Source organism: Camelus dromedarius, chromosome 18 (genome assembly GCF_036321535.1).
Source record: "Camelus dromedarius isolate mCamDro1 chromosome 18, mCamDro1.pat, whole genome shotgun sequence".
Taxonomy (NCBI): Eukaryota; Metazoa; Chordata; class Mammalia; order Artiodactyla; family Camelidae; genus Camelus; species Camelus dromedarius.
Genome location: NC_087453.1, coordinates 24,859,548 through 24,882,575, shown reverse-complemented (window position 1 = coordinate 24,882,575; position 23,028 = coordinate 24,859,548). Strand labels below are relative to the sequence as shown.

Below are 23,028 nucleotides of genomic sequence, written 5' to 3'. Positions count from 1 at the left end.
CATTAGGGATTAGAAAACAGTGTCCAAAACAAGATCCAAGCCTTTAAACAGGTTCTTGTGGTCTCAAGAAGATCTTAAGCTTCCATTTGTTGCTGAACTGGTCAGGTGTTCAGAAGATTGATTATCTGCATAAAAGACTAAATACTCTACAAGTTCTATAGCACACGTACAGACAAGTGACAAAGGATAAAATACCCACTTGAAGGAATAATGAGTTTGAACAGTAAAGACTCATAGTTAACTGACTCATAATTGTTTAAGCAATCATTTTTTTCTTTTTAAGTTTTTAATTAGGTCCTAATTTTCAAAGCCAAAAATGAGGCTATAATAAATTTTACACTGTGTTCAAAGAGCTTTATGGAATAAAAGAGAATTTAATTTTATTAAATAGCTTATACATCTAACAGTTTTTAGTGTTTGTATAATATATGATTATGGTTAAGGTAAATACCATCAACAGATACCTTTCATCAGTAATTCATTTTTGCCACTAGTGTTTTGGAGGCACTCACTTACTAATGGTCAAAGTCGAATGAATTTTGTATGTAGTTCCTAATTTTCTGACAAGTTAATTTACATTTTTATAGAAAGTGAATCTTTTCTGAAGTTCTCAAAAATGTAATTTCCCCTTATATGCTGTCTGCTGATGATTTTTAGGTCTTGTTCAGATAAATAAATTAAATACTTAGCTAGTATAATTATAGCATTCAGGAAAAACTTTTTAAAAATCTGTTTATTTCCAGAAATTTCCTTTTTCTAACATTTCTTCAATATTAGATTGATAAATGTTATATAAATATTCATTTTTTTTTTAATTATAGAATTAGCCGTGGCACAAAAAGGACCTCATAGCATAGCTAGGAGTCATCCTATTTTATAATGAATCATGTAATATTCTAATTTATGTTTGTTATTCATCTTTCTTCCTAGACTATCTGTTCTGTTTCCTGTATTCCAAACACCCAGAACAGTTGTGTTAGCTGTTCTCAGGGAAGTCCAGTAAGAAGAATTTAAAATTTCTCATTACACTTTACAATTAGCTTTGCATCCATAGTCTTGGTTAGAAAGATTTCAGTAGCATGGGTACAGAGGTGATGAAAGGCGAGTTATAATGGGACAAAGTCTCACCAGCAGGTGAAAATGGATACAAAGAATGTAACTTCCTCTTTGAAGAATATTGGCTAAGAAAAGATCAGAGTTGGGGAGTGCAGTTTGCTGTAAATTAAGGAAGTATTTTGGTGTTTGGGTTTTTTTAAGATAGAGATTTAGGCATATGTATAAATATAATACTAAGGAGAAAAAACTAATTGTAGAGGATTTGTGAAAAAGAATGAATCATGGAGGTGAGAAGAGACATACCTAAAAATTACATCAGTGTTGGCCCTAAATAGGAGAATACCTTCTTAAGACAGAGGTGAAGGTAACTGTGGAAAACAGTACACATATAGGTATGTGGAGTTGGGAGCAAGAGAGCTGCTTACCTGAAAACCTCTTTCTTTCTCTGAAAAGTAGTTGAAAAGCATGGGGAAGGAGGTGGTAAGATAAAGCTTGAAGAGAGTGGCTAGTATTTGAAATGACTATGGCATGGAAGCTTAGGATATTCAGCATGAATTGGTAGAATCAGAGAGCAGTGTGGAGGATCTAGCTTAGCATGGAGACTACAGATTTGTAGTGACCATAAGCTCCATGGTTTTATCATTTTTTTCCCAGCACTCTTCAGCATTGTTAATTATGACCTCTCAGTTACTTTTTTAGAAACCAGTATTTATTAAGTACTTACTATATGCCAGACCATATGCTGTATTTTACAGAAGTTAAATAATTTCCTACAGTCACACAGAGAAAAAAAAGATGGTTAGAGCTGGGACTCAAACCCAGTTGTGTCTGACTCCAGAGCATATGCTCTTAACTACTTAAAAAATAATGTTTATATTTATCAGGCTTCATTTCAAATAAACATTTCAAAGAACATATTGAAGATATTCTAAAACTTTTTTTATTGAAGTATAGTTGATTTACAATATTAAAACTTTTTTTTGAGCCTGGAATTTTTTAATGAAGTCAGTACATACTTTTCTTTTAATGAGTAACAAGGTACTTAAGAAAAAGGAAATGAAAAATATTCCTCATTTTTACCTCCTTTCACCAAATAAGTCATAATCTATATTACCAATATGTTTATAGGAAGGAATAACAAAAATATGTTTGTGTTAAATGCATAACAAATGCAAAATAAAATGGTGCAATTTGAAATATTAGATAATTAGTGGACTTAGAGTAAAGGAATAATCAGAAGGGTGACATTAATTTAAGTAGGAATTTCTAGAAGAGATTAATTTTTGAGCCATGGGTTGAAGAAAAAGGTGAACACAGATTGACCAGTCCTGTGACTGGAAGTAATGATGCTTTGTGAAAATATATAGATCCCACTGAAAGAGTCAAATAAGCAAAATAAATTTACAAATATGGCCTCATTTTAATGAACTCTAATGAAGTTAATTTTATGCATTTATATGAAAGTGTACTCTACACTTCTCTCAGTAAAACAAGAATACAAAAAAAAAGTAAGGATATGGAAGATTTGAATTACATGATTAATAAATTTGGGCTAATTAGGAGAAATTTATAGTTTTGAAGTCATATATTAGACAAGAAAGACTGAACACCATTCATATGAATTTTCCTTTTATGAAACTAGAAAAAGTCAATTAAATCCAAAAGAAAATAGAAGGAAGAAAATTAAAAAGCTAAGCACAAAAATCAATGAAATAGAAAATAAATTTATAATAAAATTATTGAAATCAAAAGCTGATTCTTAAAAGATTAACAAAATTGATGAATTTCTAGGAAGATGTCCAGAAAAAGAAGAGAAAACATAAATTTAGTAATATCAGAAATGAAAGGGGGGGCATTACTACAAATTCTACAAACATTAAAAAGAGTGCAAAGGATATCATAAACAACTTTATACCAATAAACTTGAAGTTTTAGTTGAATTAGACATTTTTCTAGAAAAAATATAGCACATTAAAACTGACATAAGAAATAGAATTTATGAAAAAACCACAATTAATATCGTACTCAATGGTGAAAAACTGAAAGCTTTTCCTATAAGTTCCGGAACAAGACAAAGATACCCGTTTTCACCACTGCTATTCATCTTTGTACTAGAAGTTTTAGCCAGAGCAGTTAGGCAAGAAAGAAATACAGGGCATCCAATTGGAAAAAAAGATGTAAAACTATTTCTTTTTGCAGATGACATGATTCTATATATAGACAATCCCATAGAATCCACACCAAAAAAAAAAAAAAAATCTACAACTCGTAAACAAAATAACTTTGAGAATACAAAATCAACACCAAAAAAAAAAAAAGAAAAATCAGTTGTATTTCTGTACTCCAGCAAGGGACAATCTGAAAAGGAAATAAATGAAACATTTGGAATAGCATCCGAAAGAATAAAATTCCTAGAAATAAATTTAACCAAGGAAATGAAAGACTTGTACACTGAAAAACTACAAAATACTGCTAAAATAAAGAAGACCTAAATAAATGGAAAGACATCCTATGTTCATGGATTAGAAGACTTAATATTATTAAGATGCCAATACTCCTCAAAGCAACCTACAGATTGAATGCAAAGGCTATCAAAATTACAATAACCTTTTATGCAGAAATGGAAAAACTGATCCTCAATTCATTTAGAACCGCAAGGGGCCCCAAATAGCCAAAGCAGTACTGAAAAGGAAAAACATAGTAGAAGACTCACACTTTGCAATTTCAAAACTTACTTCAAAGCTACAGTAATTAAAACGTATGGTACTGGCATAGGAATAGACACTGAAGTAGAATTGAGAGTCCAGAAATAAACCCAAACATCTGTGGCCTATTGATTTTTGATCAGGGTGCCAAACCATTTAGTGGGGAGAGAGTAGTCTCTTCAAAGGTGAAACAACTGAATGATACCTGTAAAAGAATGAAGTTCAACCGCTATCTCATATCCTACATAAAAATTAACTCAAAAAATAGATCAGCGACCTAAATGTAAGAGCTAAAACTATAAAACTCTTGGAGGAAAAACAGGAGGAAATTTTCATGACCTCGAATTACAGTGGATTCTTAGATTTGACACCAAAAGCACAAGCAACAAAAGAAAAAATAGATTAATTGAACTTATAAAAATTAAAAATATTTGTGTATCAAAGAATATTATCAAGAAAGTTAAAAAACAACCTACAGAATGGGAGAGAAATATTTGCAAATCACATATATCTGATAAGGGTTTTAATATCCAGAATATATGTATATGTGTGTGTGTGTGTGTATAAAACTCTTACAACTCAACAACAAAAAGACAACTGAATTTAAAAACAGATAAAGGACTTAAATAGCCATTTCTGCAAAGAAAATATACAGATGGCAAACAAGCACATGAAAAGATGTTCAGCAGCATTGGTCATTAAGGAAATGCAAATTAAAACTACAGTAAGATACCACTTCACAACTGCTAGGGTGCCGTATTTAAAAATATGCAAAGTTTTAAGTGTTAGCAAGAATGTGGAGGACTAGGAACCCTCATACATTGCTGGTGGGAATGTAAAACAGTACAGCTGCTATGGAAGAGTTCAGCAGTTCCTTCCAAAGTTAAACACAGAATTACCACATGACCCAGAGATTTCACTTAGGTGTATCCCCAAGACAGATGAAGAGAGATGTCCACACGGAAGTTTGTACACAGTGCTTATAGCATTATTCATAATGGCCAAAAGGTATAAACAACCCAGATGCTCATCAACAAATGAATGGACCAACAAATTGTGGCATATACATACAGTGAAATGTCAGCCATAAAAAGGAGGGAAGTATTGATACATACTACAAGTAGGAACAGCCTTGAAAACATGCTAAATGAAAAGAGAGAAAGGGGTCACGTATTGTACAGTTTCTTTTATGTAATATATCTATAATATGCAAATCCAGAGAGACAGAAAGGAGATTAGAGATTGCCAGAGATGGGGGAATGGGGAGCAACTACTTAATGAGTACCAGATGTTTTCTGAGGAGCTTTTTTTTTTAATGGAGGTATAGGGAATTAAACCCGGGACCTCGTGCGTGCTAAGCATGCGCTTTACCACTGAACTATACACCCCATGCCCTCAGATGTTTTCTGATGAAAAAGTTTTGAAACTAAAGAGAACTGGTGGTTGCACAACATTGTGATACATGAAATACCACTGAATTATACACTGTAAGATGGCTAATTGTATGTTATGTGATACAATAAAGAAGAGTAACTTTTTAAAAATCTGACTCAGGAAAAAATAGAAACATTAATAATTATATATCTAGTAAGAAATTGTGTTATTTATTAAAGCATTCCTACAAAGAAACTGCAAGCCAGGTAGCTTCACCAGTGAATTCCTTCAAACATTTAAGGAAAAAATACTACTCTTATATGACTTTTCCAGAGAACAGAAGTAGAAGAAATACTTCTCAACTCATATGAGGCCAGATAATTTTGATTCCAAAGCTTGGCAAGAACATTACAAGAAAGGAAATTATAGATATAGACTAATCTCTCTCATGAGCAAAATATTAGTAAATCAAGTTTAGAGATGTACAGAAGGGTAGTACATCACAACCAAGTGGGATTTGTTCAGGAATGAAAGTTGTTTTAATATTCAAAAATCAGTACAATATACCACATTAACAGTAAAAAAAAGGGGGGGGGATGAAAAAAGCATTTGATAAAAATTAATGTATATTCATGATTTTTTTAATCTAAAACTAGGATACAAGGGAATTTTGTTTATTTGAATCAAGGATATCTACAAAAAACATCATACTTAATAGTAACATCATACTTTATAGTAACATATTGGTAAGGACATTCACTATCACCACTTTTACTTCACATTGTACTGGAGGCCCTAGCCAGTGCAGGAAAAAAGAAGAAAGGAAAAGAAGTGAAATAAAGAATAAAGAAGCAAAATATGTTAAGATTAAATAGGCAGAGCTTAGACTGTTACTACTTGCAGACAAAATGTATATATTAAAAATCCAAAAGATTCTGCAGATGAAATATTTACATTTAGTAAGTGAACTTAGCAAGTCACTAGATAAAGGATCAATATACAGAAATTGAGGGTTTTTTCTATGTAGTAGCAACAAAGATTTAGAAAATTTAAATTTTTTAAACACCATTTATAGTAGATCAAAACTTTCCAAATATCTAGGAATAAATTTGAAGGATATATGTGTTCTACGTAGGAACGTGTGCAGAGAAGGAAGCTCTGGTAAATAGAGTATGATGTGTTCATGGGTTGGAAACTCATTCTTGCAAAGATGTCAGTTCTTCCCCCAACTGATCTCTACATTAAACACAATCATGATCAAAACCCTAACATGTTTTCTGGAAATTGACAAGCTCATGAAATTTATATGGAAATGCAGAGGACCAAGAATGGCTAAGATAGTTAAGAAGAACAAAGCTTAAAGATTTAACACTGCTGGACCCCAAGACTTGTTACAAAGCTCCAGTAGTATTCACTTAGCACCCAGGTCTTGGTTTCTAAATATTATTCTCCAATAAAAAGAACCAAGGCTCTTTGGAAGAAACGGTTAATTCCACAAGTAGAGCAAGGAAAATACAAATAAGCCTGTAACATCTTTTGGTGCCAGTAAGCAAGGAAATGCATGGAAAAGGATGAGGGCATGTTGAAGGGACACAAGACTCAACCTAAAGGAGCACCTAAAAGCCTAAATCAATTTGAACAACAAAATAAATGATAATATTGAATTATAACCATAGACTAAAACAAATATCCATGAGTCCATGCTGATATAAATGAATGAGGAAGAAGGGACATCTCTTCCTTACAGAAGAACTCCAGTTAATAAATGTACAAGGATTTAGGTAACTACAAAACCACCACCAGGCAAACACTATAGTTGTAGGCAAGATGGATGCTAAAATCAGTGAGCAAAAGCTTGAGAAAAAATAGGACATTTGCATTGATTCAACATCTCTTCCCCAAGATATTGATCAGTTACAAAGGGGAAAATAGTAACTTTACTGTAGAGAGACCCGGTGGACACTGCCATAACCAAGTGATAAAAATCTTGAAAAACAAGGAAAAACAAGGAACTACTACAAATTGGAGGAAGCTAAGGAGCCATAAATAGATGCAAAGTGGGATCTTGGATTGGATCACAAAACAGGAAAAGGACATTAGTGAAAAAAACTAGTGAAATTTGAATAAAATGTTTAGTTAATATTGTATAAATATTGTTATCAAAATATCAGTGTAAACTTCCTGGTTTTGATCATTGTACTATGGTTGTGTAAAATGTGAGTGTTGGAAAACCAGAGAGAGAAGTATGTGAACTCTGATATTTTTTGCAACTTGCCTAAATCAAAGATTATTTCAAAATAAACATTTATTTTAAAAACCGGCATGGTATGGACACAAAGTGCGTTAGTTTCCCAGAGCTTTTGTAACACAGTACCACAAGCCAGATGGCTTAAAACAACAGAAATTTAAGGCTGAAAGTTCAAAATTAAGGTGTTGGCAGGACCATGCTACCTCCAAAGGCTGTCTAGGGGAGGACCCTTCCTTGCCTCTTCTTAGGTCCTGGTGGTTATCAGCAATCTTTGATCCTCTTTGGCTTGTAGCTGCATCCCTTCAGTCTCCGCCTCTGTCTTCACCTGGCCTTCTTCCCTGTGTCTCCACGTGTCCTCTCCTCTTGTTCTAAGGACAACAGTAATACTGGATTTGGGGTCTACCCTAATCCTAATATGACCTCATTTTAACTAATAAGTAGCCTGCAAAGACTCTGTTTCTAAATAAGATTTCATTCGGAGGTAGCAGTTTGACATGAATTTTTGAGGAGACACTGTTCAACCCTGTACACAAGGATGGGAAAATAAACCAATGGAACAGAATAGAAACTCTAGAAATACAACCACATACTGGGTCTGACTTACAACAGATGTGCCATTGCAACACAATGGGGAAAGTTGGGTCTTTTCAATAAATGAATCAAATGAAAGTCTGCATGTAGATAAAAAGAATCTTGACCCTGCCTCTCATCGTATATAAAGACTAATTTCAAATGGATCATAGACCTAAATATGACATGTAAAATAACATTATTTTCACAACACACACAAAAGAGTATCTTCATGATCTTGGAGTAGGCAGATTGCTTTAACTGCACACAAAAAGAACTGATATTGGGAAGAGTTGACAAGTTTGACTTAATAGCTTCAGTTCATCAAAAGATAACATTAAGAGAATGAAAAGGCAAGCAATAGAGTAGGAGAAGATAGTTGCAATACATAGACCCAACATAGAACTTGGATCTAAAATGTTTAAAGAACTCTTACAATCAATAAGAAAAAAGATAGCCAACTCATTTTTTTAAATGGACAACAGACTTAAAACAGGCATTTCATAAAAGAAGATACTCAAATGGGCAATAAACATATGAAAGGGCCCTAAACATTATTTGGGAAATGCAAAATTAAAACCAAAATGGGATACCACTGAACACCCACCAGATTGGCTAAAAAATTTTAAACTGACCCTACCAAGCAGTGGCAAAGATGTGGAACAACTAGAGCTTTCATGCATTGCCTATAGGAGTAGAAATTGGTACAAGTGCTTTGAACTAGCAGTTCTACTCCTGAGCATATGCTCGACAGCAGTGAGTCTATATGTCCACTGAAAGACATGTAGAAGAATTTGTATAACAGTTTTAGTCATAATAGCCCAAAACTGGAAGTAACCTAAATATTTGTCAACAGTAGAATGGATAAATAAATAGCTTTATGTTCATTCATACAAAGAAACAATATATGTCAGTCAACAAGATAATTACCCCAACAACCTGGATGAATTCCACAAGTAATTGTTGACTGAAGGAAGCCAAAAGAGTATATACCGAAATGATCCATTTATGTAGTTCAAAAATAAGCATAGTTAATCTACAACGATAAAAAGTAGGATAGTGTTTGGAATGGACATTGATTGGGAAGCGTCATTTGAGGGATGCTAGAAATGTTCTATGTATTGATCTGGGTGACAGTTGCACTGTTGTGTATGTATACATAGATAAAATTATTTTTAATATCTATATTCTTAAGGCTTATGTACATTATTAGGTATATGTTATACTTCAATTCTTTAATTAAGAAAAATGTGATAAATATTGGAATATGTAGGCTGTCATCACTAAAAAAAGAATTGAGACTTCTTCATTAAAATATTTGATCTTTTGTTTTAACAAGGTTTTACTTGAACTTATATATTTGGATAACATTTTATAGTTCACTGTTCACTTTCTTATAACATGTAACAGATATGTCATTTGGGTGTATTCTAGAATAAAGATTCTGGATTTAAAACCATAAATGATAAAAATTAATACCAAAAATCAGCAATTAAATTTTTTTTCAAATTGTTATATTGGAAATCTCAATATTGCATTGCTCATTTCTGTCTTTTAGGCTAAGACATCAAGCACACAAAGAATTTTATGCCTACAAACAGGTGAGCAAGATTTACTTAAGATTGGCTTTGATCATGTTTCTTACCTAAAATGAGAATTTGGAGTTCCATTCATATTTTAAACTGGGATTGGATTTACTTGTGTTCATTTTAGTATTTTGCTTGCCAGTTTGCATTACAAAATAGATCAACTTCACTTCAAGTATTCTTTTCCTTCTTAAGTATTACTTGAAGTTATAGAAAGTTCAGATGATAAAGTAATTTAACAGGGAACTTTGGCCAACATTTTGCTAAAAGGAAATGCTGCAGCTTAAAATCCTTACTGTTACTGTTACCCTAAATGGAGTTCAGAGATTCCATTAAATGAATTTTTGTTGTTGTTTTTTTTAGTGGGGGTAGGTAATTAGATATATTTATGTATTTAGTTAATGGAGGTCCTGGGGATTGAACCCAGATCCTTGTACATGCTAAGCATGCACACTACCACTGAGCTATACCCTCCTCCCCAGTTAAATGAATTTTTTACCTCCTTCTTTATTAGAAGACATACTAGTTCCTCAGAGGTAACCAGCTACATTACAGTGATCTTACATCCTCCCCTTTGTATTTTAAATGTTAGCTCACATCACACCATTAGAAGTCCAAATACTTGGATCATTCCTGTTAACCCCCAGCCCTTTGTACTATCCCTTTGCTGATTTGTTACTTAAGGTAATAATTTAGCTTTTCTTGAAAGCCAGTAAAATTTGTTACATGTGTTATCTGTTAATATTTTACCACTGACACCAAACAGTGGGCCTAAGTGTTCCTTAATTTTCTTTTGACCCTAAGCATAAAACTACTTTTGTTGTCCATAGCAGTTTGTGGGGGAAGGGGTTGGGAGGGCAAGCTTCAGTTCATTTGGGTCTTTAATCTTGCTGACGCTGATGTTACAGAACCATGTAATCATTTTAGGATCACGTATCTTTTTGTCCATCTTTTGCGTGTCTCTGAAATCTGAACTCGTTGGTGAGCTCCTTAGATGTCCATTCTTCCCCATGGGTCTTATGTGGGATTCATGTAAAGAAATGAATGTTTTAGTTTTCTAAATGAATGAATCCTTTTGTCTCAGTTCTATCATCGTCTTGACAACCTGCAAGATATTTGAATGTAAGCTAACTAGAGATTAAAATTGGCCATGGTGGTCATTTAAAAGGTGAGATTGACTGATAGAAATAATTAAGTCACAAGACAGATGGCAAAAGTGGTCTTTAAAATATACTGAATGAGAAAAAAAGTGTATGTGTATATGTGTATACATACATACATACATACATACACACACACACACACTGAATTGGAAATTTAGTACATCCCTGCTTAGCTGGATGGTAGCTTCTGGTTGCTATTTCTGGAAATATGACTTGTCCTCAAAACGATTTTTGGTTTTGATACTCAAGATTTAGAAATTTTCCCCAAATTTCACTTGCCTGTTTTTTCACTTTAAAATGAAATATAACTCTAGTAAACTAAGTTTATTCTTAGAAATATTCTTTTTAAATAGTAATCTGCCTTCTTGTCATTTTATATTCCTTTTAACTGACAGCCAATCACCACAAAGTCAGACTGGGGACAGCACCTGGATGAACTTTAAGCCCATTTTACATAACAAAATTTTCTGAGGATCATGATATATAATAATAAGCAAAACTTCCAAAATAACAATTGACTTACTTTTTAATCTTTTATAAGTTATCAGTCAATCCCACAAGCCAATACTGTTTTACTAAATCATAAGGCAAGCAATCTCATTTATTTTCCGCCCATATTAGCACTTAACTCCAGATAGGCATGTGTCAATGTCTTTTCCCAAAATTTAATATATTCTCAAAGAGATTTTAAAATTGCTTTTCAGGAGAATATTGCATCATTGCTCAAGTTAAAAGAATGTTGCTAAAATGTTCTGTCTCAAACTGTAAAAGAGATTCTCTCCAATACTGAATATGAGGGAAAATAAGCTATATACACAAAAGAAAAATATTTGTGAGTATAATGAGAAACTTTTTATAAATTATAGATGTAAGTGGGCATAAGAGCATACTTTTTGTCTTACAGGTTATATTAAAAGAGAAAGTAAAAGAACTGAATTTACATGAGGTAAGTTGTTGATAAATATTTCAGAAGGCTGTGCTGGGAGAGAAGCTGGGTGTTTAAAGCTTGAGGACCTGTTCATACAGTCTAGGAGGTGGAACATCATTCCCCCTTTACAGATGGGAAGCTGAGGCCCAGGAAGGTCATCCCAAGGCTGGAACTGCTAGTTTCTCATCTTTATCCACAACTTGTTCACAGCCTTCCTCCAGAAAACAAAAATGGGCTTGGGGGAGTGGATGTTGCTCAGTGGTAGAGCACATGCTTAGCATGCACGAGGTCCTGGGTTCAGTCCCCAGTACCTCCATTAAAAAAAATAATAAATGAAGTACTGCATTTATTTAAAAATGGGCTTGAAAATAGTGCTCCCATCACTAAATTTAAACATGAATAAAAACAGTTGGTATTGGTGGTGCCTAGGTGGTGACAGTCCCAGGCAGGGGATGGTGGCAGGTAGCATCCTCACTTTACAGATGAAGGGGCAGAGCTTGAGAGGCATCACGATGGCTGAAGTGACACAGCTAGTGGGTGTCTGAGCCAAGGCCAGCCGTCTGTCCTGCCTTCCTCCCTGCTCTCCTGCAGTATCAGCAGTAATGCCAGATCTGATAAGACAGTTGTCCGTTCTCCTCCTCCCTGGAGAAGGGTGTTGGGAAGACCAGCATTCCCAGCACTGGCCATGGGGCCCCAAGGACCCACATGTCCTGTCACTTAGCCTAAGAATACTGGGTTACATGTTATAGGTTAAGAAACAGGTGACAGGGAGGCAGGTCAGCAGTCTGCACAAGAAATGGTGATGGTTGAACCAGCACCCCTGGAGATGGACAGGGAAGCACGCAGGGAGGAGTTCAAACTTTGGGCGGACAGAAGTGCACCAGAACCGGGGGCCCCAGCCTCAGGCAACATGGTTATGGCTCTGAGTTTCAGTCTCCCTCTCTGTAAAGAGAGTAAATGGGCTGATACTGGTGCCCCTGGGCACTGGTAAGTGTCTAAGAAGTAGTGGTTAGAACCGAGCCTCTGGATGTGAAGAAGGCTTCTTTCCAAGCAGTGGAGCCTAGCCACCTATCAGAGCAATCCTGGCCCCATCTTCTCATTTTTGTAAGTTTCAATTCAGTGACTCTTGCATAACTTTTTATATGACAAAGACAGACACTGACAGAAGGACAGTGCCAAAGTAAGGGGCCCAAGGAACTACAAAAAGCATGTTACTGCAGGCTTTGCCCTGGTTTATAGTTTATACATTATAAAAGCCAGAGAAAGGAGATCCCCAGGGCCTGTCCCAGGGTGTGAGTGGTCCCTTCAGGGGCCGTGCTGCTAAGCAGGCAGAACATTCCCTGCAGATAGTCAGCCCCTTGGCACAGCACAGAAAATTACATTGTGGTCAGTGTATCTGGTGAGAATAAACCTGTCAGACTCTTCTGATGGCACCAAAGTAAAGGAACCTGTCTCTTGCTTTCTGTCTTCTCCCATCTGCCCTCTATCTTGAAGACATGTGACAGGAAGAACAGAAGACTCTTCTTCAGAAGACCTCGCCCATTCGAGCCTGTTTCTTTCACTTAAAGAGTTGTGGGACATTGTAAGTCCCTTCAGATAGCTGGCCCTCAGGGGCCTGCACTTTACTTTGGCCTGGGAGAGCACTTCTCAGATACTTTGTCTCATCTGTGAATTTGTTTTTCAGCTCTGTGCAGTGTGTCTAGAAGACTTCAAGCCTCGAGATGAGTTGGGGATTTGTCCATGTAAGCATGCCTTCCACAGAAAGTGAGTATTAATGTGGAATTATTTAAGGGCACCTGAGTTTGAGGCATGTTGACCAACTCATTTGTGGGCTTGGGGCGGTGCCCGACAAGCTTGGTGGCTTCATGATTGGCTTATAATGCAAAAAGCCGAAGGCACCCTGCAGGGTGGGGCGTGCATGCGTGTGTGTGTGTGTGTGTGCGTGTGTGTGTGTGTGTGTGTGTGTGTGTGTGTGTGTGAATGACAGTGACATTAGGAAGGCACCGGGTGGTACAATATGACCACCGAGGCAGGACTTCAGGCAAAGAGCCAGACAAGCCTACACCTCCTTGGAGCCCAAGCTATAAAGAGCTATTTAACCAGAACTTTCCAATGAGAGTTTCCATTCCTAAAAACTTACTTTAAGCAAAACCATAGTTGTTTTAAAACAAAATAAGTTAAGTCTGAATGTAAATAGTAGTGTGGAACCATCTCCTCCCCATTCCTACAGACATATTTAATATTCCCCCTTCTCTTGCAATTGTATGTGTTTTGTATTTCTGTTAGAAAACTTAATTTATCCTCATCCCCACTAGTCCTCAGTGTACTTCATTGTTTAAGAAGTCATGGGTGACTGAGGGTGTAGCATGCTGTCTGTGGCTTCATTGTATCACCTTTTGGAAGACTGGAGTCTCTGGTTCCTCCAGAGGGTGAAATGTGCTTTCCGCCTGGTGGGAGAACTCTTCTGGACCGGGCTGGTCACCCAGTCCCCAGCTCTGGGCAACAGATGTGTTCACGTGAGACACGTGGCCAGGGGTGCCATGAGACTGACATCTTCCTTCCTGTGGTGTCTCGTTCTGCAGGTGCCTTATTAAGTGGCTGGAGGTTCGCAAAGTGTGTCCCCTTTGCAACATGCCGGTTCTGCAGCTGGCCCAGTTGCATAGTAAGCAGGACCGTGGACCCCCACAGGGGCCCCTCCCCGGGGCAGAAAACATTGTATAGCTCACCACAAGGATCAAACTGTTGCAGGATCCAACGTCTGCCTGGAGCCGGGAAGAACAGAAGCAGTCTCTGTGCTGGCTGCGCTACCTGGGGCACCAGTTGCCACTTCCTTTGTCACATGAAGAACTCTTGGGCCAGCTAAGCTGGGAACCCAGACTTCTGGGTCTTGTGACAACCAAAGTACTCTGACACTACCCCATGAGAAGAGGAGTGGATGAGCCTTCGGGTTTGGTTCAGGAAACTTCACGAGGGTCTCTTGCTAACTCCATTACTCTCTGTCTCCCAGACACTTATCTCCACGTTAAGGTGAATCTTTATCAACCAGAAAGGAAGATAAACACAGGTGTTAGAGGAGGGAACGGAGGGCAGGTCTTTAAAGCCACCACCCTGTGACAGGACAGACCGTGTGCCTGGGCAGCAGCAGACCCTCCAGGCAGCCCCTGAGCCAAGTGAAAACAGTGGTTACCTCAGCCCACACCCAGCCGGTTCCAGTGCCGGAGGCAGTGCCAACAAGGCTTTTCACGTTAAGTTCCTTTGATAAGGTTGTCTTGAAACCCAAGGGCTTTGGTTACAACAGAGCAGCAGTGTCCCTTGCCACCAGTTCTCCCTGGTGAGTTCACAAGACTTACTTATCAGATGATCTAAGCTAAAAACATTAGATGCAGTTGGAAAGGTCTGGTCAGAAGCCATTTCCTCTTACTTCCCCCTCCCGCTCACCAGTGAGGCACAGCCAAGCTGCTATCAGGAGCCACAGCAGGGGGTGGGCCTCTGAGCCCATGCTGTCCCTGCGTGACCCGGGGACCCAAGGGTGCTGCCCACATCCCCATGTACACAGTGTGGTTCCAGCCTAGCTGCCGGTCTCAGCCCACTGCCTGAGTAGGGAGCTGCTGCGAGCGCCTCACACGGCTCCGAAGAGGAGCATCTTTCTGATAATGGCCAGTCCTCCTGGCCCTGGTGAGCTGAGAGGAGGATGCTGAACTCCTTGCCTCTCTGTCCTTCCCTCTGTTCTCTTCCCTCTCTTGCTCTCTTTCTACTTGAGAAAATGCCTGTTGTTAACTTTTTAATGATTTAAATCTTCCCAAATAAGATTGATCCCTGTTATTCCAAAGGTGGGGATCCACTTGAAACCGTGGTTTCAGGAAGCTCCTGCGGGGCTGTTTGCCGTTGGTGTGTGCCTCAGCATTCACACTTGGGGTAACTAGTTGAAGTGTCTTGATGGGAGAGAAATGCATGCTGCTCTTTGGCTCTTTCTGTCCAACTTTTCTAGAAATGACTCAGAGTCCATTAGGATTCGTGAATAGTGTATAAGTTAACTGTGTGAAGCAGCGTTGGGTCAGGTAGGAAGTTCTTTTCCACAGCCCTGCTCTCCACCTCTTTCCATCATAGGGGTGGACTCCTTGTTGACAGCTTTCTTTGCCTCTGCTCCATCCCACAGGTGTGAGTGGGGGCAGTTTCTCCTTGGAAATACAGCCTTCATGATTCGGAGAGAGTGAAGGAAGCTTTGCTACTGTGTTCATGGCATGTCTCCAGGAATTCTTTTGGAATCCAGCCTCTGCCATTTTAGAACGGGAGAGGGAACCTGTCTTTGGCTCAGGTGGCTGGGATCAGATGAGGAGGAAAATTCCCATTAGCCTAGAAAAGTGCTGGGCAGAGTCCAGTTTGGAAAGTTACAGATCCAGTTGGTCAGAACTGGCTGTTTCCTATGTGTGACCTATTTGTGGTATGCCAACTGGACTGCTGCTTTAAACAGGGCAAGGGAGGTGTGGAATATTTTTATATGAAAGCCTTAGCCTGTTTGGCACCCCTGAAAAGAACTGTTTGTACGCTCCTACTTTCGTCCTCTGTTTCTCCGTCCTCTAGTTGTAGCACAATAGAGCTGAATGCTGCAGAGCGCCCAGCTCACAGTGAGGTGTTGTCACTGGCAATGTCAGAAGTGGGCTTGCTTCTGGACTAGTCTCAGTAATAGCCAGCACTCACCATTTTCACATAGTGGCTTTGGGACAAATCTTTGTTATGGAGTTCCAATAGGAAAAAGAATTTTTTCCCTACAAAGGAGGAATTTTTGTATTCTATACTACAAATTATTTCATCTCACAGCTTTTGTAGGATTATATAGCCTTTCAGTTGCAGCCTTTTTCCATCCGTGTGTGTCCGTATTTGTAGGGAGGCAAATTAATTCACCTCACTGTGTCACAGCCAAAGGCAAGCTGAGGTGGTTGGTGCATAGCACTGGGCCAGTGGCGCAAAGCCCAGCCGTTAGAGGAGAGCTTGAGAATGCTACGCACTCTCCACTAGGCACCATCGTGGGTCTGCTTTACCCCATGACCTCAACATTTGTGAATGTGGACGGCTTTTAAAAATACAGCTCTTTCACGGAGGTGGGGCTAAGCGTGTTCACTCTGCTTGTAGTCGTCTTCCTTTTCTTGGCTTGGTGTCCTGCTGCAGCATGGCCAGTGTCAACCAGTTCTCACACCTCAGCAACACAGTGCAGATGTGTTTGCTCCCCACATCTGGGGCTCCCTCCAGGACTTCCCTGGGCTGCACTGCTGTAACAGAATGGCCGGGGTTTAATTTGTCTCCCTTTAATTCTTATTAAAACCACAGTTTTGTGTGAAAAGACAAGGTTAAATCTCCATCTGGATTTTTTTTTTAATAAGTTAAGGATCTCTTAATACTCTTTGATCATTCACACCTCACCCCACAGTGAGACCAGTGGGGGCTGCCCTGGCTGAATCTGTCTCTATGAGTTGTTGACCTTTTGTTAATCTGTAGACACGTGAGGACTCTGATCTGCCTTTTGGCTGCTGGCTGGTGACATGGTGATTTTTTAACTTGGTCTTAATATGTCTTAAGCAGCTCAGATTGGTGTTGCTTGTGTGCTGTGGTTAGTGGAGCAGAACTCAGCCCCAGCTGGACTCCATGGATGACTGAGACATTATCTCGGTGTTAATAGGGGTGCAGCTGAATTCAGCTGGCTTTAGGAACAGGGAACAAAACCAGCCTGACTTGATTCCTGGTTAAGCAGGCATAAGACACTAGTTGTCATATGCCACTTTTCTTTGCCGTAGTGATTTGGTTAGGCCTATCCCGAGTAGGAAGGTCCCTAGCCAAGGAACAGGACAAGACAGTAATGGCCAGATTGGGACAGGGAGCCCATGAGGAAGTCTGGGCTGAGGCGTTCAGGGGACCTCACACCATTGCCACATACCAAATGCTGACAAATAGATCCTTTCTCCAGTGCCTAGCCCTTCAGGTCCATCAGAGGAATGACCTTGGGCCCTGTTCTTTCCACAGCTCCACTCCAAAGCTTGTCATTTTCATGGCCTGTTCCCACTCTGCTAAGCTACTCTGAACCATTTGTAATTATTCTTCTGAGGCTTTCTGGGAATTATGCACACAGGGCAGCATCCCCAGAGCTCTGGGCAGAAAAGGTGCCGAGACTGATTTGAACCCTGCCTTGCCACTCACCAGCCATGTGCCTTCCTGCAGGTTAGCCTCTCAAAGCCTGTTTCCTTATTTGCCCCCCAGGGATTACAGTAACAGTGTCCTCACTGGCTCTTGCGGGGATTGGCCACCATGTCCAGAGCCTGGTGGGCAGCAGGCCTGGAGTCATGGGAGCTGCTGCTACTAGGTGACATCATGCTGGCCACTGGGGCTCTATTGTCCCAGTGGAAACAAACTCGGCAGAGCCTCCTTGAGATGTAGGGGCTCTCCCCAGGTTCCTGGTTTGCCTGGCTCGTTTCCCTTTCCCCTCCTGATCTTCCTTAGTTGCTTCCAGTTACCTGTGCCCACAGTGCTCCCCGACTTGGTTGCTGTGGCTGAATATTCCTTAAGTTTTTAAAAAGGTACTACCTTCACATGGCTCTCAAATCACAGTTAAGTCTTCCTTGCATCTTTGACCTCCAACAGCCAAGCTTTTCACCTGCTGAGTACCCACTATTTGTTCCTTGTGTATCCTCCCAGAGATCATTTATGCATACGCAAGCAAATACAGGTGTGTATGTATATATGAGTGTATGTAGGTATGTGTGTGTGTATATACAGTTGACCCTTGAATGACGGAGGGGTTAGGGGTGCTGACTCCTTGCACAATCTGCACAACTTTACAGTTAGCCCTCCATATCCAGTTCCACATCCCTGGACTGAACCAACTTTGGATCGTGTAGAATGTATTTACTAAAAAAAAAAATCTGCATGTAAGTGGACCTGCACAGTTCAAACCCATGTTCAAGAATCAACTGTGTGTACTTAACTTTTTTTTTTTTAACTTAATACTGGACAAGTATATTCAAGGAGCATTCCTATTCATATGGGAAGAACCATCCCAGAAGTCAGAATATCTGTAAAAAGGTGAGCCCAGAATTGGGGGATGTTTTTGCAATCACATCTCCTTTGAATAAGGCATATTTTCCATTGATTGAAGCATGCTGCAATTCTTTTTTATATAAATCAGAAGCTACAATCCCTCCCTGACCCTGACCCTAACCACAGACAGATGCCCAAATGAGAGCACAACCAGTTTCCACAGATCCTCCTGATCTGACAGGACACTCAAACAGGCGCCATGGCCAAAAGCGACAGCACAGCCCAGCAGCCCCTGCAGGGGCCTGGACATGCTGCAGCCCCACCCCGACCCCCAAGTGAGGACCTGGAGTCAGACAGTGACGTCTGGCTACAACGGTGACGGTTTCTTAGGCAAGGTCCCATTTTTGAGGCAGAATTTTGAGAAGCAGCAGTAACTGAAGGCTGAGGCATCCTTGTTTTGTGGGGCCAATGTCTCAGATGTTGCTGAGCAAATAGGTGGTCAGCCGCCTCAGAATTAACAGCAGATTTGCCTGAAAGTCCAAGTTCACAAACCAGCCTGCTCCCTTCCCCTCCCCACTCTTCCTGCACACACTAAAAAGCAAGCATCCCCATGGAATTTTCTCCTTGCCCAATATTTTTTTCTATTCAATAGATGGAATATTCTCCCCACCAATATTTTCTTCTAAAAAAAATTTTAAGTTCTTTTTTGCCCCTGCAGGAGATCAAAGTTAAAGCTGCTTCTTCCAGGCAGCTCTGCTCCCTGGGCCAGCAAAGGCCTAGTGGCTTTGCATCTTGGGCAAGGTGCACACTGTCCTTCCGTCCACTCCTTCCCTCCCAGGCCCCACTAGAGTGGGAGGCAAGTGGGGCCAGTATTAGGAAGTCCTTCCTAGTGACAGCTCAGTCTTCCAAGAGAGTGTTCCTGAACTGTCATTTCTGGGTCTCTTGACAGATCATTGCCAGAAAGGAGGGTATTAGTCTTGTAGTTTAAGCCCAATGGGATTTATTCACTAAATATCATATAACTCCCTCAAAAAAAGGTTTATGAAATGCTGAGCCTCAGGTTTCATAGACATGTTTGTACACTAAGAATTCTGCAGCAGAATATTTTTAAACATTCGCCTTTTTTTGTAAGCTATATTTTTGTATATTTAATTGCTATTTTAAAATTTTAATGCATTTTGCTAATTACTCTCGTTTAAAAAATAAAACATGCATGTAATTGACTTAATGTAAATAAACAGATTTTGAAAGTACTTCGTGCTGAGCATGTACCCACCCTTGGCCACCCACACCCCACTTAAGCCCACGTAGCAAGAGCTGCAAAGTCAAGGTGAGTGTTTCTGAACAAGTGAAATTGGTCATCAGCAACAGATGATTGTGATGGAGGAGCTTCCAGCTTGTCTCCTCCCGTGGTGTGGGGTGCAGGTGGGACACAGGTCGGTGGTGATACATAGAGCCCCAGGCCACAGCAAGGGGGAAGGCAGAGGCCGAGTCCCCACCAACCACCCTGGCTGGCTTCAGCGTGCAGATGTGGCTGGAAACAGACAAGCAGTCTCCCAAACGTGGGTGCTAGTCCTAAAGGGGGTTGAAGTGGCAAACTAGCGCACACTCCACCCCTCTCGCTATGTCCCAGGCTGGGAAATACCAACTATTCTGTTGGGAGGAGAAGAAAATCTCTTGGTCCAAAGCCACCGTGTGGCAGCTGTTTCTACTCACCAACCCTCACTAGGACCTCTGAGCTCAGTTTCTGCCCCATAGCTTTAGAAACTGCTTCCCTCAAGGTCATCCATGACCCTGCAGCCAAATCTGGACCACCTCTGAAACCTCCTCTTAATGCAGGCCCCTGGAGAGCTCCTCTCCACTCATTCTCCTGACCAACAGGCCCCACGCTAGTCCCCTGACCACCGTTCCGTGTTCTTTGCAGCTGTTTCCTTCTCTGCCTATCTTATTCTCACTCTAACTTGGGATTCACTAAATCCCTGCCTACAGTTTACCCACCTACACGCACATCATTCTCAGGTCTGTTATTTCCAACCCAAGTATCAGCTGCCTATTTGGTACAGAAAATCAGGCAGCCCCAAACCAAGTCTCCCCAGCAAGTCTAGGTGCCCTCAACAGAATCTCCCTCCCCCATTTCCAATCTCCACATGTCAAAACTCAGTCCTCTGAAGCCTCTCTATCTACCTGGCCATCCGCTGTTCCCATCTTGGTTTGGCCCCCTTCCTTTCACACCTGGACAGTGACCACAGCCACTACCACCCTGACTAGTGCCTCTACTAGGGGAGTGTGGGGAGGGACCCTCAGGCTACAGAATGTGGAGGGGAGAGTGGAAGGGTCAACTGCAGAGATGAGAAAGGGCAGTGGCTTACACCAGGGTGGTGCGGTGGTGACTAGAGATTGAGCTTACATGCATCTCACAAGCTAGAGGTAGTGAAGTGGCAGTAAACTGGGAAAGGATCCTGGTGGATGTTCAGGGGAGAAGATGGAGACATTTCTGTGTAGAGAAGGGAGAAGAGAAGAGGAAGCAGTCATTGCCTTGGGACTGGGACTCAGAAGCAAGGGGTGGGCTAGACATGGTGCTTGGAAAATCAGAGTTAAGGGGAGTGCTGATGATTGCTTAGGGAGATCCAGGACTGAGCCTGAGGGCTGTCAATATCTAATTGTCTTCAGAGGAGAATAAACTGGCAGGGACAAGGGGCCTAGGAGGCAGAAGGAAAAGCAAGAGGGCTCTACAGTGTTAGAACTGACGTCTTCATGAGGACATTAGCTGTCCATTAGATTTAGCAACGGGATTCACTGGCATACAAGGATGGACTGAGCACAAAGCACAAAGTGAAGTCACAGAGGCAGCTTCTCCAGAATACGAAGTGGTGCAAGGCACGAGAGAAAAGGGGGCTCTGCCTGATTTTAGCCGTGACAGGTTTCCTCCTCTGTTAGGTTGCAGGATGACCAAGGCTGCATGAGATGACCACAAAAAGCACTAGCACAGCCTCATGAGCACAGTTCACGCAGGGAGAACAGGCTGGACCCACGGGGTCTTGGAGGCTGGCCTGGGTCTCCATGGGCAGCAGGCTTGCTCCTGCTCCATCCCTTTTCCAGAGGAAGAGTGCTTAGCCTAGAGGAAGCTGGGAGGAAGCCTGGGGCACAAGGGGCTGGGGAGGCAAGACTGTGGTACCAATGAGTGGGCGGCGGTGCTGACTTTGGCAGCTGTAGGGGAAAGTTGGGGCCACCAAGCACATGGCTGGAAGCAGCCGAGGGCAGAAGAGCAGAAGGACAGGATTGGAGGTGGCTAAGGCTGAGGCCCAGGACGGGAGGCAACAGCAGAGAAGACTGATCACCGCCAGGGACCACAATTCCCATCCAACCCAGTGTCACTCCAGCAATGTGGCCTGTACCAGCCAACAGCACCCACAACCCACAAATTCAGAAAAGTGTGCAAGGGCGGTCACCCTTGGGAAATGGCACTGGGCTGACCCCACCCCGGCTCTGCCCTCCCTGCAAGAGGGTGGACCATAGCTCTCACAACAGGCAAGCTTCTGCTGTCCCCACGATGCCGAAGCTCACCCCTCCTCCCTTGACAACCAGCCCTACCCTCCTGCACACCTCTGTCCCTTGGAACCTTGCCTCCCATCCAGTCCCTCCCAGGCCAATCTCACCTGAAACCAAGGGGCACAAAGAGGCCATAGAGCCCTGGGGTTTCATTCTAGTTCAAAGACTGCTTTATACAGACCTTCATTGCCTCCAACAGGGATGTAGGAACCAAATAATACAAAAAATTAGATACAAATGTTGCTCTATCTCCAAGGAGAATGTTTTTCAAATTATTCTGCACAGCAGAAGAAAAAGGTTCAAGGTCAACCTCTACCAAGACCCCATCTGTCCTCAAGCTGCCTTTTGAGCCTCCCACATACAGCCCCCCACACTGGGGATCCAACTGAGCCAGCCTGCCAGGCAGGTTCCAGCAAGCACAAGGCAGGAGTGAAAGGAAATCAGGAGAGCCCCGGCCTGCTCCCCATGAGTTAGTCAATGGACACCCCAATTCCTCCCTTTCTACCAGCCGGATATAACCAGATTCCGCCCCTGCCCCTGTTCCTTGAAAAGATGTAGCCCTCTGTGTCTGCTTTCAGTCTTCCAGATGTGCCTTTTCTACTAGCTTACTTCCAACATGTCAGTAATCCCCCCACTACCCAAGGAAATAGGATCTACAATGTAAACAATCTGGAAATACCTTCCAAAAATTGCCTCATTGTTCAAAGTTTCAGGTACAGAATTAACCTTTCCAGTAAGTTTGCAGAACCTTGAAACAAAACATGTTTTTCAATATGTTCACACAGGCTAAATGCACACCAGAATGAATGCACAGAAGATGATC

The 23,028-nt window shown here is 40.9% G+C and overlaps 1 protein-coding gene across 3 annotated transcripts in view; it reads left to right on the top strand.

The window, feature by feature from the left end:
- Window positions 1-19,909, top strand: part of RNF24 (ring finger protein 24) — a 58,451-nt gene extending 38,542 nt beyond the window's left edge. For all 3 annotated transcript variants that reach the window (XM_031434193.2, XM_064475852.1, XM_064475853.1), the window contains 4 exons: window positions 9,512-9,554; window positions 11,607-11,648; window positions 13,315-13,394; window positions 14,213-19,909. In XM_031434193.2, coding sequence (XP_031290053.1) covers window positions 9,512-9,554; window positions 11,607-11,648; window positions 13,315-13,394; window positions 14,213-14,351 — 304 coding nt within the window. In that variant the 3' untranslated portion in view covers window positions 14,352-19,909. The remainder of the gene's footprint in view (window positions 1-9,511; window positions 9,555-11,606; window positions 11,649-13,314; window positions 13,395-14,212) is intronic.
- The last annotated feature ends 3,119 nt before the right edge of the window (window positions 19,910-23,028 follow it).